The sequence below is a fragment of the Urtica dioica genome, chromosome 5 (genome assembly GCF_054948205.1).
Source record: "Urtica dioica subsp. dioica isolate 48M chromosome 5, U.dioica_male_clone48M_v1_H2, whole genome shotgun sequence".
NCBI lineage: Eukaryota > Viridiplantae > Streptophyta > Magnoliopsida > Rosales > Urticaceae > Urtica > Urtica dioica.
The window spans coordinates 38,563,068-38,582,453 of NC_142760.1; the positions used below are offsets into that span (position 1 = coordinate 38,563,068).

The window sequence follows — 19,386 nt, forward strand, 5'->3', positions numbered from 1 at the left end:
GTCCTTCCTCATGAAGAAGATTCCATAGGAGGAACAGATCAGAGAGGAATAGGAGGATTGCACGGTGCTGTGGAGGATATCAGGGATCACGAGGATTTCGACGATGCTACGGAGCCGACCCAGAGCGAGGTGCGTGCAGAGGAGCAAGTGGAAGACCTCTTCGCCGAGTTGGAAGCAGAATTGTACCCTGGATGCAAAGAGTTTTCTTCTTTGTCGTTCTTGGTTTCGTTGATGCACCTCAAAGTCACGAACCATTGGACGAACAAGTCGTTTACAGAACTCTTGCAGCTCTTGAAGAAGTCTCATCCAGCTGGTAATCGAATTCCGGAGAAACATTACGAGGCAAAGGCGAAGCTGAAGCGTTTTGGCATGGGATACGAGATGATCGATGCGTGTATTAACGATTGTGTCCTATTTCGAAAAGAACTCGCGGAAGTCGACGTGTGCCCAGTATGCAACGAGAGCAGATGGAAGCCAACTGGGAAAATGATACCGCAAAAGATTTTGCGATATTTTCCCCTGAAAGATCGATTGAAGCGGTTGTACGCGTCTCGACACACGTCGCTTTTGATGCAGTGGCACGAAAGAGATCGCGTCAGGGAAGTAGGTGTTCTACGACATCCTGCGGATGGTACGACGTGGAAAAACCTGGACGAGAGATACCCAGGCTTTGCTGCAGAGCCTCGAAACGTGCGGCTTGGACTAGCTGCGGATGGATTCAATCCGTTTGGAGAAATGAGTTTATCGTACAGCATGTGGCCTGTGGTACTAACTGCGTACAACTTGCCGCCTTGGTTATGCATGAAGAAAGAGTACTTGATGCTGACGCTTTTGATCCCGGGGCCTCACTCACCAGGAAAGGACATGGACGTGTTTTTGCAGCCAATTGTCGAAGAGTTGAAAGAACTGTGGGAGACCAGATTCCGCGTTCGAGATGGCGCCAACGATGAAGTGTTTCGATTGCGTGCCGCGCTACTTTGGACGATTAACGATTTTCCAGCTCGATCCTATTTATCGGGATGGAGTGGCCAAGGGTATCTCGCTTGCCCGACGTGCAACCTTGACACGCCGTCTTTGAAAGTCAGAAACAGGATCGTCTACTACGACCATCGTCGATTCTTGCGTATGCGTCACCGATTGAGAAAAAGCACCGATCACTACAAGGATCGCCACGAGAAACGCAGTAAACCCGAGAAGTTGACTCCGCAAGACATACTCGCTCAGTTGGCTAGTGTCTCTTGCACGACAACTGGCAAACATGCTGGCTCTGTGGGCAGAAAACGAAAGCGAGCCGAGTGCGAACTAAATTGGGCCAAGAAAAGCATCTTTTACGAGTTGCCGTACTGGTCAGATTTGGAGTTGAAGCATAACATGGACTTCATGCACATAGAGAAGAACGTGTGCGAGAATCTTCTCGGAACCTTGCTCAGCTTAGAAAAGAAGAACTACGACACAGATAAGGCGAGGTTTGATTTGATGGACTTGGGCATCAAGACCGCTCTCCACTTGAAAAAACAAGGGGATTCGTGGTACAAACCGCGAGCATCTTACACCTTAACCCTTGTTCAGAGGCAGCGATTTACCGAGTTCCTCCAATCTGTCAAATTTCCAGATGGGGTTGCTGGGAATTTGAAGAAAAATGTGACTGCTGATGGAAAACTCACAGGTTTGAAGTCGCATGATTGCCACGTGATCTTGCAGAGGTTGTTGGCTGTTGGTATTCGTCCTTTTGTGCCAAAAGAAATACATCAGACGATCTCCGAGCTTTGCAACTTTTTCAAGCTGATAAGTTCGAGAACCTTGAGAGTAGAAGATCTTGAAAATGCGCAAGAGTCTATCATCGAGATCTTGTGTAAGCTTGAGATGATATTTCCACCAGCTTTTTTCACGATCATGATTCACGTGGCGATTCATCTACCAGATGAAGCGTTGTATGGCGGCCCGGTGCATATGCGGTGGATGTACCCATTTGAGAGATACCTTGGGACATTAAAACATTTTGTCAAAAATAGAGCTAGACCAGAAGGCTCTATTGCGGAAGCTTATGTTGTAGAAGAAGCTCTGACGTTCGTTGCAAGGTATCTTGAAGATAAAAAAAGTGTAGATGAAGTTCAAGTGCAAGAGCTCTCTGTTTTTCGATCCGAGATGTGTGTGCCTTATGGGATGATGAAACCGATAGTATTAGACGATGAACAGAAAGAGAACGCGGAGTGGTACATCTATACCAACTGTCCTGAAGTGGATCCATATTTGACGTAAGTTATCGTTGGGAATGTGTTTCAATTCATTCTTTTTTATATATTTCTATTGAAGTAATGTTTTTAATAACAGCGAGCATTTGGATCTCTTGAGCGAATCCGGAGTTCGCGATATTGAAGCGGAGCATAGAAAGAGGTTCAAAATTTGGTTTGAGAAGAAGGTAATAACACAATATCAATGCAATTTTTTGATAAACGCACAAGTGCTAATCAATGCTTTCTTTCGTAATCAGATTTTTGATATGAAAGCTAGTGGTTCTGATGTGTCTGACGAGCTCTATTCGCTTTCTATCGGTTCCCTTCAAGTCGCCTATCAATATCCGAGCTGCTTTGTAAATGGCGTGAAGTTCATCACTCGTCGTCGCGATAATCAACGAGTCACTCAAAATAGCGGTGTATGTGTACTTGTGGATGATTTCACTTACTATGGTCGAATGGAAGACGTCATCGTCGTGAACTATAGGCATAACTGTAGTGTTGTATTGTTCAAATGCATTTGGTACGGTGACAAGTATCATGCAAACCGACTAGTGCACACCGATAAGACTACTGGAGAAACGAGTGCTTATACTGCGAAACAGTGGTTTAAAGAGGAGCCGTACGTACTCGCGACTCAAGTGAAACAAGTTTTTTACATCGAAGATCTTATTAAAGGCGGCGACTGGGAAATCGTCCAGGAATGCAATCATCGAGGGATTTGGGACATTCCTGAAGTTGACCCCTCCAACTCAGCCTCGATCCCATTGACTATAGAGTTGTCAAACATCGAGCGTTTGAATCATCGACACGAAATCGATGAAGCTGAGTTAGTGACTGTCGTTGACGATGATGAAGAAGACGATGATGAAAATGAGAGACATGTCGTTTTTGAGGGAGAAGATGTTGATGTCGATATAGAAGATGATATTAACATTATAGGCATAGATGATGATGAATGATTAATATCTTTTTTGTATGTTTATTTACTATATAATGTAACCACGGTTTTCCTCCGCCATATGTGAGGTTTGTTAATAATAAAATCCGTGGTGCCGTCCACGTTTTTTTTAAACAGAAAACTAATATTTATTTACTAATATTGTTCACATCTTACAGGATGTCAGATGCAGGTGGAGCAGGTGGAGATGAGTCTCCGCTACACCGTTCAGGAGCAGGTGGAGATGAGTCTCCGCTAGAGACACCGGGTTCCCAAGGTCCTAAGAAAACAAGGGGACCAACAACCGGGTCTACTTCGGCAAAAGCAGCGCATGGGGTACCCGGTGCGAAAGTTGTTAGGTACGACCCAATCAACCAAACTTTCTACCAGGACGTAAGAAAAACAATAAAAAAGGTAGGAGTATTCAACAACCGCGTCGGCGCTTTGGTGAAAGTCCATATCCCGGTCACACTTCGTGATTGGAACGAAGTGACGCCCCAGATGTTGGGCAATATTCTGAGCGCACTTCATTCCGAGTACACTTTCGTGTACAAGGATGATGAGACGGATGAGCTGCTTCCGGCGGATTGCTATCGTCATCAGATTGACCAGACTATCATTCGCGATGCAAAGCGTATGAGGCGCAACCAAAAGTCTAGATTATCAGGGACTTTCTTAGGAAAATGTTGTGGGCAAATGAATGTCGCCAAGAAAGAAATCCCAAAAGGATATCAAAAAGACGATTGGGAGAAGGTGATAGAGGAGTTCGCAACTGACGATTGGAAGGTAATGTATAATTCTAAAAATTATGTTATCTTCTATGAAATCGAATTATAACGCAATTTAATATGTGCAGAAAAAGTCTACTCGCAACAGAGACAATTCCAAGAACAAGAAAACGAAGTCCACACAAGGGTCGATTTCTTTTTTGGCTCATCGACATTTGAACGTAAGTTTATTCTAATTTTGTAATTTTTTTTGCAATAAATACATTACTCATATTTTCATAAGAACTGCAGAGTAGGGAAGATGGGACTTTGGCCTCGGCGTTAAACACGTGGGAGAAAAAACATCAAGACGATCAAGGCAATTGGACGACAGCTTGGGCGCAACAAGCATTTGTAAGTTACTTGTGTTAATTACTTAATAATCAAGTTTCGATAATCTTAATAATTTTTTTAACATATGTTTGAAGGCGCGAATTATGACTCAAGTCGAGGATATGCAGCGACAAGCAGCGGAGTCAGGCCAAATGTTTGACATAGACCAGGCGGAGCAGTTTGCGATGGATACTGTTCTCGGGCAACGTCGAGATTGGTATGTCGGGATAGGTCCCTCGATCCCGAGATCCTCGTATCTCTTGGCTCAGGCTCAGGACGACAGCTCGTCCTCAGGTTCTTCATCGACGCGCGTTCCAGATCCAGTGATTAGCGAGCTACAAGCAGCGTTGGCCGCACAACAAGCTCAGATGGAGGCGTTTCAGCGACAGTTCTTTGCCTACACACAGCAGCATCCGTCTCCCATGCAGACATCCCCCGCGATGATGCACCCTGCCACGACGCCGCCATCAGCTTCAATGCCGAATGTTCAGACGCCGGCATCCGCTTCAATGCCGAATGTTCAGACGTCGCCATCCGCTTCCATGCCAAATGCTGATCAGACGCCAGGTTCGGTAGAATTTCAGCGACATCGTTCGAGCGGCAGCGCATCAGGCCGCCAAGGCGCACGAGCAAGATCTGGCGGAAGAGGAGGCCGTGCATTCCAGAATTGGCAGACTTCGAATGAAAAAGGGAAACAAAAAGAATAAATTGTAATTTTTTTAATTTATTGAATGTAAATTATCAAATTTTATGAATTTAATATTATTATTTATATACTTATTCTAATTAATATTATTCAAATTATTTATTTAATATAACAAAAAAAATTATTTAATTAATTTTTTAAATTTTAATTTTTATATATTTAAATGGCTGATTCTAATAGAATCAGCATTTTAAAAAAAATAACTACAGACAATCGGATGCGACTAGTCGCATCGGATACTTTCGCGGGAAGAGTATCGGATGCGACTAGTCGCATCGGATTGTACTAACACCCGCCAAATATTTCGCGGGGAATTACTATCAGATGCGACTAGTCGCATCTGATACTCTTCCCGCGAAAGTATCAGATGCGACTAGTCGCATCTGATACTATAATTCACGCTTTAATTTCTTATTTTGAGGGATATTTAGGTGCGACGTTTGGTGCGACTTGTCGCACCTAAAATGTCGCACCTGATAGTAATGACTTTCAGGTGCGACTAGTCGCACCTAATATCATCAGGTGCGCACTTTCAGATGCGACTTTGTCGCATCTAAAGTCGCACCTGATGATACTTTCAGGTGCGACATTTATGCTTTCAGGTGCGACTTTTGTCGCACCTGATGCTATCAATTGTACTAGTGATTGTTGCACCTAAAGTCGCACCTAATACACTATTAAGTGCGACTTTTGGCGCATTCGGTGCGACAATCATCACACCGGATGCCTCTATCTATTCTAGTGGATGCTCAACCTATGTGCATCAAAGTCAAGGCAAGCTAGAGGCAAGATCCATCAAGTGTGTATTCTTAGGATATCCACAAGGTATAAAGGGTTACAAATTATGGGTAAGATAAGGTAATGGTTTCAAAATTATCAATAGTACAAATGTTGTGTTAAATGAAATTGTTTTTCCTTGTCTTGTACCCACTGAATCTGAATCTAGTGATGTCAGTGACACTAACCTTGTAGAGATATTAGATAATATCATCCAGGTTAAGCCAGTAGTCCTAACTCTCACATGCAAACCCAAGGCCAAAGCTCTCGGAGTGACAATGAAGTTCTGGACTAGCAATACACTGGCCATGTTGGTCAAACCAATGGTGTACAAGAATACTTGCCAGAAATCTCAAGCTCAAACAGTTCAGAGCAGCTACATCAACAAGATGACTACATGTTGACAAGAAACAGAGAGAAGATGGTGTCAAAGCCTACACATAGATATGGTTTTTTCTGCCTATTCAGAGTTGTTGGCCTATGCCTTCACATTTTCTTTGGAAATACATATGAATGAGCCTCTGTATTACCAAGATGCTATCGCTGGTCCTAATTCCTTGAAATGGAAGTAAGCTATGAAAGAAGAGATGGAGTCACTCTATAGAGAACTCCACCTGGATCATGGTTCCAAGAACTAAGAATTAGAAACATGTGACTTGTAGATGTTGGGAATATTGCCCACTTGAAGATAATGAATAAATGATTGCTAAATTCGATATTAAGATTAGTCTATTAGCATTATATGATTAGTGGGTTGAGTTCTAAACAATTAGAATCAATAACAACTATCTTCCATAGCCTCCGTATCTAACTGAGTCACGTGCTGGGCACCTGAGTTCGGGCGGTGTGCTAAAACATGGTCGATGACTGATATACGCCTGGAAAGCTATATCTAAAGTCATATATGTGGAACACATAGGTGAAGGCTGATCACTATGTGGGAGCATTCTACACTTGTGGTAAGTGTACGACCTGGACAGGTCTTGGTGTAGATGTGTCGTTTAAGGACCGTTACGACACACTAACCGAGGCCACTATGATGGTCACAGTGAGACTTGATCTAAATCCTGAAGTGATCATGGACACTAGGTTATGTTACTGAGCTCTTTGACTCATTCGCTAAAAGGCTATTCATGCTAATCACAGCTTATGTCTTGGGAGTTTTCTCAGAGCATAATTCGAGTGGGAAGCGATTTACAGATACGAAATCCAGCCTTCCTGAAAGAAGGTTAATGTTCACTCACCTAAGGGTTGATTCCAGAACCGATAGATTGCTAGCACTTTCGAAGTAATTAACGTTCGAAAGAATCTTTCGCTGGGGAAGCAACAATGCTTAGGGCTGATATGTATCAAGAGAAGTATAACGGAAAAATTGACTTCTCTTGACACGGGTTGAACCTGGAGGATCTTGATCACGAACTGACTATATCAGTGGACACTCGTCACGATGAGTAAATATAATTCTAGTATAAAGGAGAGTTAAGTCTTGGCTTACAAGGTGGAGTATTTGACCAAGATTAAACGAATCGATGGAAAAAGAGAAAGGACTATTTCGTCTTTTTCATCGGATTTGTTAAGCTTCTATTACTAGGTCCATAGTCCCCGATTCGGCTCTGATAAAGGCGGATAAGAACTTTCGTATAATAATGTTTATCATTATTAATCTCACTTGCTGTAATTGTGATTGACAACATTAATTCTGGAAAACGGGTATTCGCAGAATTAAATAAATATTTATGGTAGAATTGTTTATTTATTGTTTGATCAAGTAAATAAACAATTATTAATTATTTGTTTATTGTTGGACCAAGTAAATAAATAATTAATTGGGTTTTAAGCAATTGAGCCTTGCACAAAATATGAAAATCGAATTTGGGAATTTTTGGCACTAGGGTTTGCGCAAATTCCCCCTTGGCCGTGTGCCTAAAATTCGAATTTTATAATATTGGTATTTACCAATATTTTCTCTTTAGTTGTTTAAATAAAGGAGAGAGAAAAATATAAGATATCGTCCTATATTTTCTCCTTATTTAAAGGAAAGTATTTATGAGAATATTTAGGAGAATAATATATTCTCATTTATTATCTCACTAAATAAATTATTCTCTATTTAAATAAAAGAATAATATCCCATAGATATTGATCTGATGGATGAGAGAAAAAGTAGGATTCACTTGTTGAGATCCAATGGCCTAGATTTAATCCACTAGTGTGAACACAATAAAAGGAAATAAAATATTCTGGAAGATTCCATGAATATCTCATTTTACTACTATAAATAGGGGTTTATGAGAAGGCAAAAATAAGCAATTATTTTAAGCAATTTTTTGGTGAAAATTTCGTGCATTCTAGCCTCCCCTTGGCCGTGCACTTATGCCTCTCTTCCCCTTGGAAATTCGTTTCCATTCTTAGTAAAATAAGAGCGAGATCTCGAAACACCTAGTTTCGTGATTTAGTGAGATAAAGACTGTGCCCACTCATCTTTCTTATTCGTCTCGGAGATTACGGTTCGGAAGACTAAGGTGTCATCCTCGAGTCCTTCATCAAGACGACGCAAGGAGTACGCGATTGGATTGGAGCGTTCTGTAGCTGAACCGAAAATCAATGTAAGTACTCGTTTACTCTTATATCTCTCGTGAATTAAATTAATTAAACATAACTAGATCTTGTTAATTATAACCATAATTTAATTAGCTTATGATCACCGTAATTAATTGTTTTTCCGCATTAATATGGTTATATGGTGGAATAATCTCAAACGAGTCGCATCGGAGCGATCGTTCGTGTCCGATGCGAGCTCGATCCACCAACAGTAGATGGCTCTACATGGTCAAGGAATGAGTGAACAACACTAACAAGCCAATGTTTAAGGCTCGATTGGTGGCAAAGGGTTTCACACAGGTTAACGGGATTGATTACAATGAGATATTCTCATCTGTGGTGAAATATAAAGCCAGTAGGATTATGCTTGCTCTAGTGGTTCAGTACAATTCAGAGGAGCTGCAGCAAATGGATGTGAAAACATCGTTCCTTCATGGAGACTTAGAAGAAGTAATCTATATGGAGCAGCCACCTGTATATGAAGTGCATAAGAGCAAGGACATGGTATTGTTGCGATATTTTTGTAACTAGCACGCAAGCGGACGTATCGAACAAGTAATAGTGTTACGTAAGTAACGGATATCGATCCCACATGGACTAGTTACTATAGCGACGTTAAACAACTAAAAGCGAATTGATTCCCCAGATTTGTTGATGAATGTGATTATAAACTAACAAATGAATTAACGTAAAAATAAACAAGAAATAAACACGAGATAACAAACAAACAAAAAACTACGGGGTTACGATTTCACCGGGTAACACAGCATCGGGGTTTCGGGAACGAACAATTACAACTATTCCTATGTAAGCTAATCTCATTCTCTCAATAATATTCCCTAGCCTCTCTCGAGCGATCTAGCGAACCTATGCAATTGTCGGATTACTTATCCTCTCGGCCTCTAATCCTATTAAAGCAACCACATGCACTAAACACGAGAATTCTAACGATTACACAATCATCTAAGCCGTCAAGCAACCTAAAACAATGTGATGAATGAAAAATGGCACGAGTATTTACTCTCTCTCAAGCAACTAAATACTCCAATTAACAATTCTAAAGGTGATCAAGCTAAAGAATGCGTTAAGAACACTTCCACACAAGCAAACATATTCATGAAACAGTTAATAACTAATCAAACCCTAACGAAACCCCTAATCTACATCTAATCCCGACTACATCGTAACCCCGTTACAGACTTAGCCTCTAACGGTGTTCATGACCATAATCAAAACAAAGAAAGTAATTAAAAGCAATAAAACTAGAATAGAATGAAGAAGAGAACTCATGATTATAACGTAATAGGAATTCAAAAACACATTCAGAAATTAAGAGCAGAAAATAGATATAAGGAAGAAGAAAAAATATTAATGGAGTTCCGGCTGATCGGATTTTGTCAATTCCGTTGATAAGCTTTCTCTCATTGGCAAAAGCGCTCCAAAACAATAATAAAAAATAAAGTGTAACCTAAAAATAGAGGCTGAGTTATGTTTTATAGTGGTTTAAGTCGAAGAACAATTTTGGACTGATATGGGCCTTAAAAAAACGATCCAATGGCTAGGATTAAGTCAAAATCCGACTTTATTTTCGTCAGGATTCGTCATCTCGCGGCGCGCCATCCATCTTCGCGGCGTGAGGTTTCCTTATACGTCTCGTTGCGACGCGAGATCACCGCGAGGCTCACCGCGAGAAGCTCCTGGAACTTTTCGTGTTCGTGATAATGCGGGGGTCGCGGCGCGAGATCTTATGGTCGCGGTGTGAGATTTGATGATCGCCGAGGTCGCGCCGCGAGGTCTTGCGCACAAGCCTCCAAATCTTCATTTTCTTCATTTTGACTCCAAATTCATCGCTTTTACTTCCGTTCCATCGATATGTGACCCGACAGCTACTTTTCATCCATGTTGACCTGAAATTCACTATAATCACACTAAAACCATCAAAAACACTTGAGAACGCGCTAAATCCAAGTAAAATGAGAGCGGATTCGTACGTAAAATACGCACTCATCAGGTATGTCTCCTAAAGAAGTCCTTGTATGGTCTAAAGCAGTCGCCTCGCCAATGGTACAAGCGCTTTGGCACGTTCATGATAGATCAAAGCCATAATAGAAGTCATATGATGCCTGCATGTACTTCAAAGGAAGTGAGGTACTAAAAGCATCTATCTTCTACTCTATGTCGACGATATGTTGCTTATCAGCAGCTCTAAGTCTCAAATACTACTACTCAAGAAACTTCTCAACAAAGAGTTTGATATGAAAGACTTAGGTGATTCTACCAAAGTTCTTGGAATCAATATTATAAAAAACAGAGAGAGTGAGTCCCTGGCACTCTTACAGCATAGCTATTTGGAAAAGCTTATTGACAAGTTTACTATCAGAGATGCAAAGGTAGTGACTCAACCCTTGGCCAATCATTTCAGTCTCACCTCCAGTCAGGTTCCTATGTCTACATCAGAAAACAAAAAAGTATATGGAAGAGATGCCTTATACACAATGGTGTATACTAGACCTGATATTGCACATGCTATTAGTGTCCTCAGCAAGTTTATGTCAAATCCAGGTAAAGAACATTGGTTAGCCATGAAGTGTCTTCTCAAATACTTAAAAGACACTATTGATGTGAGGTTGATATATCACAAGAATGGACATTTGGTTCTGGTGGAGGGATTTGTAGACTCTGACTATGCTGGTGATAAGGACAACTAAAAGTCTAGTACAACTTATCAGCTTCTGGTCAACGAAAATTATGTGAGTTGGAAGTCGTAGTTTGCAACCTATAGTGATTTTATCCACTGCAGAGTTAGAGTATGTTGTTGCTACACAAGCTATGAAAGAAGGCATATGGATTCAAGGTTTGTTAAAGGAGTTACGTGCATTACAAGGTACTGTCTACTCCAACAACCAGAGTGCAATCCACTTATGCAAGAACTCTATTTTCCACGACAGAACAAAGCATGTGGACATCAAATACCACTTGATCGGAGAGATCACGGATGGCATCATCAACATTGCAAAAGTGAGCACTGATGATAATCTTGCAGATTGTGGCACAAAAGTGGTAACTCTAGGAAAGTTCAGGATATGTTTGAAGCTTCTTGGAGTTGGTGTTACGTGAAGATAAATGCAAGGTCTAACGATGAATCAGTGAAGGGCAAAGATCAAGTTTGAGTGTTAATGGCCAAGATCGCTTGAAGACTGAGGTGGAGATTGTGAGTTATCAGCTTCAAGTCAAAATCTTTTTTCGTCTATATTTATCGTTTTTATTGTTTGTTGCATAGCTCGCTGATGTGTCAATGTTCTATGGGATGTGTAGAAATTGATGGCTTGGATTTACTCAGATATTTCAGTATATAAGTCAGAAATGGTAAGTTAGTTAACCAACCTTTTCATTCAGTTTGGATTTCAGAGAGTCGAGTATGAGAGTTGGGAAACACAGTGAGAGAGAGCATCATCAGTGAGCGAGGGAAATCTTTCTCAGGGAAACATGAGTGATTGTCTTGTTCATTGTGTCATTCTCGCCGGACTGAAGTCTGTTGTAAGGACGGCGGAGAAAGAAGGAAGAACGATATTGATCTTGGTTATACATTCGAACTACCTTCATTGAGGAGTTCGTGGGGACTAGGCTTTCGAGCTGAACCTCGTCAACAAATTGTGCGTGTTGTTTTGTGTGTGTTTGGTTCGTGATTTATGTGTTTAAGAAGGGATTCAAAACCCTACATCGTGCTTTATAACAACAATTGCAAAAGTTGTTGCATTTTTTCTTAAACACTACTACAAATAGACGGAAGTTTATTTTCCGTCTTGGAAACTCCCGACTCCGATCATTTAACGGCATGCGTTTATTCCATCGTGAGAAGTCCCAATTTTTTTTACTTTGCCACGATGGAAAATGATTCTCGTTATGGTATAAGAATAAATAAAAAGTTTATGTAATGCCTCGCTACAATGAGAATATTTGACGTCATGATGAGGAGTCTCGCCGTGATGATAAGTGCTTTCACGATAGTAATAATTACTTTCGTGGAAAAAATAATAAAAAAATTCCAAATCTTGCCGCGACGATACAATTTCGTGTTGCGACAAGATATTGATTAAAAGACATTCCACATTCTCTCCATCTAGCAAAATAATTAGAATATGTTAAATTAACTAAATTGGAATAAGATTAAAATAATAATGAATATAGTTCATTTTGAGAAATTGAACTAGAAAAGTCAATTAGTGCAAAAAATAGTTTTTATTTTTATTTTTATTATTATTACTTAAATCTCAAACTATTCACTATATTTTTTTAGGTTTATCATATGATGGTGAAAATGAAATAAAATCATAGAATATATTTTGTAATATGGTCGTGGATATTAATAAGGAATAATGTAAATTAAATCTTTGATTTTACACGTGTCATTTTCTTATTATTCTTGGACTAATTATATATGATTAATGAAATATAAAATTATTAGTGGTTGATGTAAACATCACAAGGATAGAAGTTGGGTGTGAGTGACTCAGGAGGCATACCAAATTGGTAAAGAAATAAATGTTACACATGTCATTTTTTGTCAAATTTTCTTACGGATGATTCAAATGACTTAATTGTGTGCTTTATTCTCATTGGTTCATTTTCTTTCACAAGGATAGTGAACTTGCTGTGTAACTAAGTGAGAGAGGAGTTTGTTTTAACCTTGATGAGGTTTTGGCTTTGACTCTACATCAGATGGATCAAAGGACACCTCTAAACTGTGTCATTGCATAGCCACTGCCAAAACACCAAATATCACATCTCTCTCTCTCTCTCTCTCTCTCTCTCTCTCTCGGCCCTTGACCATAACTTGCTCTAAAGTAGGCAGAAATTCCAAGTAAACATTTTACTAAAAAAAAATTGTTTATAGTCACTTGTTTCACTTGTGCCCACATATATATCCTAAACAAATTTTCTTTGAACTTAGGTGAAGACTCTTTTTATCGTTGCTCGTGCACATTCTTTGAAGATCAAGAAGACGGGGTTTTCTTCGGAATCTAAAGGCTTCTCAAGTTCAAACACACTACAAGTGATTGGTACAATAGTTATTTATTGTTTTATATGATATCATGCACATTGCTTAGTTTCATCAAACTCGTTTTTATCATTAAACAAGAATTGTCTTCGAATTCCGCCATAATGAGTTATGTCAAATGTTTTTCTAAACCCAATCTCTTTGGTATTTGACTCTCTTGCATTGACATCCTAGTGCTTTTAGACTTAGCCTTCTCAGACTGAGGTTTTCCTCTTGTCCTCTAAGAATAGTTTGACCTGTCAGTAACTTCTTCTGCAACCCCTAGTCTTCTTAGATTTATCGTATGAATCTTCAATTTATGGTATCTGGTGGGGTAGTCATCCTAGACTTATTACACGATTAACCCGCATTAAACATAAACTATAAACAACAAATCAGGTAGCTATAACCAATGAAAACATTTGAGATTGCTATATAGCCAACGTTTCGTAAATTTTACGAAAATTACCATAACGATGACGTGGCATTCTTGGTTTGCCCTTTCATTGAAATAAAATGGTAGGGTATTTACGACAATTTACACGTGTAAATACATTGACGTGATTATTTACCTAAGATTTACGAAACGTTGACTATATAACAATGTAAAACTATAAATATAGTTATATACCCAGTGGATACTATTATAAAAAGTAACATAAATTATTGGTAATAACTTCTTAAATATATAAGACTTTAAATACAACATTGTGAAACTAGAATCAACACCTCTAGGACTTCATTTAGACTATTAGATAGATTAATTTTGACCAACGTTTCTAAGGTTTGTTTTCTCCTACAAAATAACAAGAAAAATGAGCTGGGAAGGATTTGAACGCATATATTTTCATTTTCCATCAATTATTGACTTCGTTTTATTCAAATATACTATTGTGCATTTAATTATAAATTTAAAACTAAATTACACAAAAATAACCTTTAAGTCTAAAGCCTCAACAGTAACACATTTAAGGTTTTGTGAGGTTTGAATATATTGGTAGGCTACAATAAGACTTTCTACAACACCAATCAGTGCATTGCCGTATCCTCTAAGGCAACATACTGTTTTTCAAGCCTTAAATGTGTATCACTAAGGAAAAGAAGTTAGATATTTACTATAGCCTCAATGGCCTCTTCAATTTCTAAGCTCATTATTTCTCTGGTTTTCATTCTTCTTTTCCATGGATTTTCTATAGCAACTAATTTTAGCTTGAAATCTTTTCAATCCATTAGTGATGATGGTAAGGCTAGTTTGGTGTCCATAGAAGGTAATTTTGAGCTTGGATTTTTCAACACTAAAGGAAACCCAGGTCAACGGTTTGTGGGGATTTGGTACAAGAAAATTCCAATCCAAACGGTCGTTTGGGTTGCGAATCGATGTGATCCGATTTCAGGCAACTCCGGTGTGTTGACGATGAATAGCACGGGAAATCTCGTGCTCTTGAATCACAACAAGAGTGTCATTTGGTTCACGAACTCATCCAGAAGAGGGAAGAGACCGATCGCGGAGCTTCTAGACTCGGGAAATCTCGTGCTGAGAGATGAAGAAGATAGAGCCACGGAGGCGAACTACTTGTGGCAAAGCTTCGATTACCCTTCAGACACTTTGTTGGCGGGAATGAAGCTCGGGTGGGACTCTATGAGAGGTGTTAAGCGTCGTCTATCGGCTTGGAAAGACGAGGACGACCCGTGTCCCGGGGATTTCACTTCTGGGTTCGAATTCGACCCGAAGCTCCACACATTTCCGGAGGCTTACTTCCGAAAGGGCTCTACGAAATTCTACCGAAGCGGGCCGTGGAACGGGCTTCGTTTCAGTGGATCGCCCGAGCTCAGACCAAACCCTCTCTACGGTTTCTACTTCGTCTACGACGAAGACCAAGTCAATTACATGTTTGATCTAAAGAACACGTCAGTCGTGACGAGGATCGTGATGAACCAAACGCTGAGCGTTCGCCAACGTTTGACTTGGGTCGAAAGTAACCAAGCTTGGAGGCTGTATTCGACAGTGCCTCGAGACCAATGCGACTATTATGGAGTCTGCGGGGCCAACGGAAATTGCATCCTCGGAGAAAATCCCATATGTCAGTGCTTGAAGGGATTCAAGCCTAAGTCTCAAGAGAAATGGGATTTGATGGATTGGTCCGACGGTTGTGTGAGAAATAAGCCTTTGACCTGCCGAGAGGGAGAAGATAATAAAGTCGGGTTCGCTAAATTTTCGGGCTTGAAATTGCCTGACACTTCGCGCTCTTGGATCAACAAAACCATGAATCTTGAAGAGTGCAAGCTCAAATGTTTGAGTGATTGTTCTTGCACCGCTTATACGAATTCGAATATTACCGGAAAAGGAAGCGGCTGCGCGATATGGTTCGATGATCTCGTCGATATTAGAGAATTTCCCTCTGGTGGTCAGGATCTTTTTATTAGGATGCCAAATTCTGAACTAGGTATGTTCTTAATTTTTTCATGGTCACGTTTTCTGCACTGGAATTAGTTCATCTTCATATATTCTTAATTACTAGAATTTAACGATTTTTATTTTTCATTTTTCTGATTTTTTTTTATTATTTTAAAATTATTGAACAAAAGACAAAGGTGAAACCAAGCAGAATATTATTATATTAGTCGCAAGCATTGGAGGCTTCTCTGCGATTATATTTTCACTTTGGTACTGCATTTTCAAGAGGAGAGCCTTTCGAGGTTAGTGATTCTTATGATGTAATCATGTTTCCATATTCATCGTAATTAAATAAAAATGTAAATTACAAATATATAGTTTCACACTATTCCTTTTATTCTCATACAAACACTAGTCAACATTTAAGTGTTTGGAAAAGTCAACAAGGTAGGGCGACGAAAAGTCAAAAAAAAAAATTCGTTCATTCTTTTAAATATATGTGGCTGAAATCTTTTTCTTTAGTCATTCCTAAACCAGCTTCAATCGATAAAAGTTAAATTATCACATACATCAAATTAAGGGTATTTAAGTTATATATCTTTGTTATACACACTACTTGAGGAAATTAAGAGTATTTAAGCCAAAATTTTAGTTGGGAGGGCTAAATGTTATATATTTATAATATTCTAAATTAAGATAATTATATAATTGTCCATAAAGAAATATAGATATGTTATTCTATGTGTGAATTTTTCCCTAAAAGAAAACACATACTAAATATCTAAAAAAATAAGGAAATCTTTTGTTATTATTTACTATATGTAATATATTGATCACATAGTTTTATTTGAATGTGATTATTTTTATAGTTATCTATTTTATATATGATTGTGATTTGGTTCTACACAAACTTAAAGCATACTCCTAATTTTTGTATGTAATTCGGGTCTATATACAAAGTAAAAAATTATCCATTCCCATGTCTTGTTTGTTTGATTTTAATTACTTGTGGATTTTGATATCGAAGAATGTTATTGGTCTTGGTCAGTGGATGGGAATAAGAACGATGGTATTGAATTACCTCTATACGATTTCGCTACAATATCTGCGGCAACAAATAATTTCTCGGAGACAAGTATAATCGGAAAAGGTGGTTTTGGTCCAGTTTACAAGGTTAGAAAGAGTTTTTTTGTATTCAAATATTGTGATTTATAAAGAGAGTTAGAAGTGATCTTATATCCTCAATAACATAGGGCCGTCTTTCTACGGGGCTAGAAATTGCTGTGAAGAGGCTTTCAAGTGATTCGGGTCAAGGTTCTGAAGAATTCAAGAACGAAGTACTTTTGATATCTAAACTTCAACATAGAAACCTCGTTGCACTTCTTGGTTGTTGTATCGAGGGAGAAGAAAGGATATTAATCTATGAATACATGTGCAACAAAAGTTTAGATAATTTTATTTTCGGTTTGTGCTCTTTTAACCTTGATTTTCTTATGTATTTTTTTATTTTTTATTCTTTATTTTATATTTGCATAGATAAGCATGTATGTAATTACTTTGCAGATTGCGAGAAATGTGAGTTTTTGAAATGGGAGGAGCGTTTTCGCATCGTTGTAGGAATTGCTAGAGGTCTTCTCTACTTGCACCAAGACTCAAAGCTTAAAATAATCCATAGGGATTTGAAGTTGAGCAATATTTTGCTGGACGGAAAAATGAGCCCAAAAATTTCAGACTTTGGCCTTGCCAGAATATTCGAAGGGGAAGAAAGTGAAACGAAGACCAAAAGAGTCATAGGGACTTAGTAAGTTCACATAGATATCTCCAATTAAATATAAATCTATCATATTTTCAACTATGGGCGGAAGCAGCTAAGGATGAGGAGGGCAAATGCTCCCCTAAACCTTTTTAATTAAAATTTTTACCCCAAAAACTTGTCATTTTTACATATTTAGCCCAATTAATATGATTTTTTTCATTTATGCTCCTTTGAATAATTTGTTTTTTACACCCATGTTTTTTTTTTATCAAATTTTCCCTGATGTAAATCCTGGCTTCACCATTGTTTTCAATGAATAGTAATTGATGACACAAACTTCTTGGTGCAGTGGATATATGTCCCCGGAGTACGCAGTTGATGGGAAGTTTTCCATCAAGTCCGATGTCTTCAGCTTCGGCGTTGTTTTGTTGGAACTAATAAGTGGAACCAGAAATAGAGGCTTCTCTCATCCAGATCACAACCACAATCTCTTGGGACATGTAAGTACTATAGAAAGAGTAAAATGTGAACTTTTGAGGTTATGTATATATATGTGAAAACTCCAAGATGACAAAAAATCAAAGGCACATGAGAAAAATTCAGTACTTTGAAAACTAGGCTACAACTTACAACTCGAGAGTGCTAAAAAAAGATCAGGGAAATATGTAAAAGGTAAAGTAATAAAACGCTACAAGAATATAAGATTTAATTGCAATGAGGAACTATTTGTAACATGAATAATAATTTTGAAAGAACTATTGAATAGAAATTACCCTATGTAAAAGTACAAGCAAGACTCCTCAATTTTATTGAGCCAACATGAGAAAAACCCTCGAAAATAGTCTTTATTTACAATTGATTTTTTTTTTATCCGTTTTAGTGTATTAATTATTACATTGTACTAAAGATACCATTTGCATTTGAATTAAGGTATGGTTACTATGGAGCCAAGACAAGTCTTTTGAACTCTTAGCCGACACAAGCTTTGTAGACTCAGCCACGGAATCACAGGTATTAAGATGTATTCAACTAGGGTTGCTTTGTGTCCAGAAATTCCCGGTCGATAGGCCGACAATGGAGTTTGTGGTTTCGATGCTTGCGAACGAAGGGTCACACATGCCTTTGCCTAAACAACCTGCTTTCTTTGTGGAACGATCATCTTTTTGTGAGGATTTTAGCTTGGAGAAACAAGATCTATACACGGGTACTGACACAAGCGCCATATCCTTGGAGGGTCGATAAAGGCCATAATAATAATGGAATGTGTGTTTTGCTTTTGTCATTTTTTATATTTTATGTAGAGAAATCTCAGAAACTATGTCATAAGCCATCCAATTTTGTTTATATTTAGTTTATATGTGTATTTTAACCAAGATACTTAAAAAAAAACATAGAGAGCAAACTTAAAGCTGATAATACTTAATAAACTTCGCTTTTAGTTTCGGATTCTTTTAATGTCACAATTCTCAAAAACATTACACACTTTAGTAGAGCTTTTGCAATTAGAATCACCCAACAGCAGCAGCAGAAGATCACGGACACCTAAGAGTAATATAAAGAATCCCATACACATGAAGAACTACTAAGAAAAAAAATAATTGTCGCATGCAATTGTGTTAATGGCCCACATTGAATGCAGTAAGTCGTATCACACACGATCAATAATTTAAATCTGGTCATATATGCCTATATTTCGGGCTTTGGATGCGACAAAATTCGCATTCAAACACAGTATTTGTCCTAGAGATTGTACGATATCAGGAGCAATCATATTTTTCCAGAATCAGACAAACCTTTGCCACAAGATTTTAAAGTGCATGCCGACGTGACGTACGTATG

At 38.6% G+C, this 19,386-nt stretch overlaps 1 protein-coding gene and 1 pseudogene across 2 annotated transcripts; both read left to right on the forward strand.

The window, feature by feature from the left end:
- Positions 1–3,675: 3,675 nt before the first annotated feature.
- Positions 3,676–4,981, forward strand: LOC149398356 (uncharacterized). The gene is made up of 4 exons (XM_089614565.1): positions 3,676–3,960; positions 4,031–4,123; positions 4,194–4,295; positions 4,370–4,981. The coding sequence occupies exons 1-4, from the start codon at positions 3,676–3,678 to the stop codon at positions 4,979–4,981; spliced, it is 1,092 nt and encodes a 363-aa protein (XP_089470691.1).
- A 9,541-nt stretch (positions 4,982–14,522) lies between these two features.
- On the forward strand, positions 14,523–18,789 carry LOC149398357 (G-type lectin S-receptor-like serine/threonine-protein kinase At4g27290; annotated as a pseudogene). Its single transcript, XR_016297216.1, has 7 exons — positions 14,523–15,840; positions 15,989–16,111; positions 16,840–16,964; positions 17,045–17,255; positions 17,355–17,592; positions 17,897–18,047; positions 18,478–18,789. The product of XR_016297216.1 is annotated as a G-type lectin S-receptor-like serine/threonine-protein kinase At4g27290 (transcript).
- The last annotated feature ends 597 nt before the right edge of the window (positions 18,790–19,386 follow it).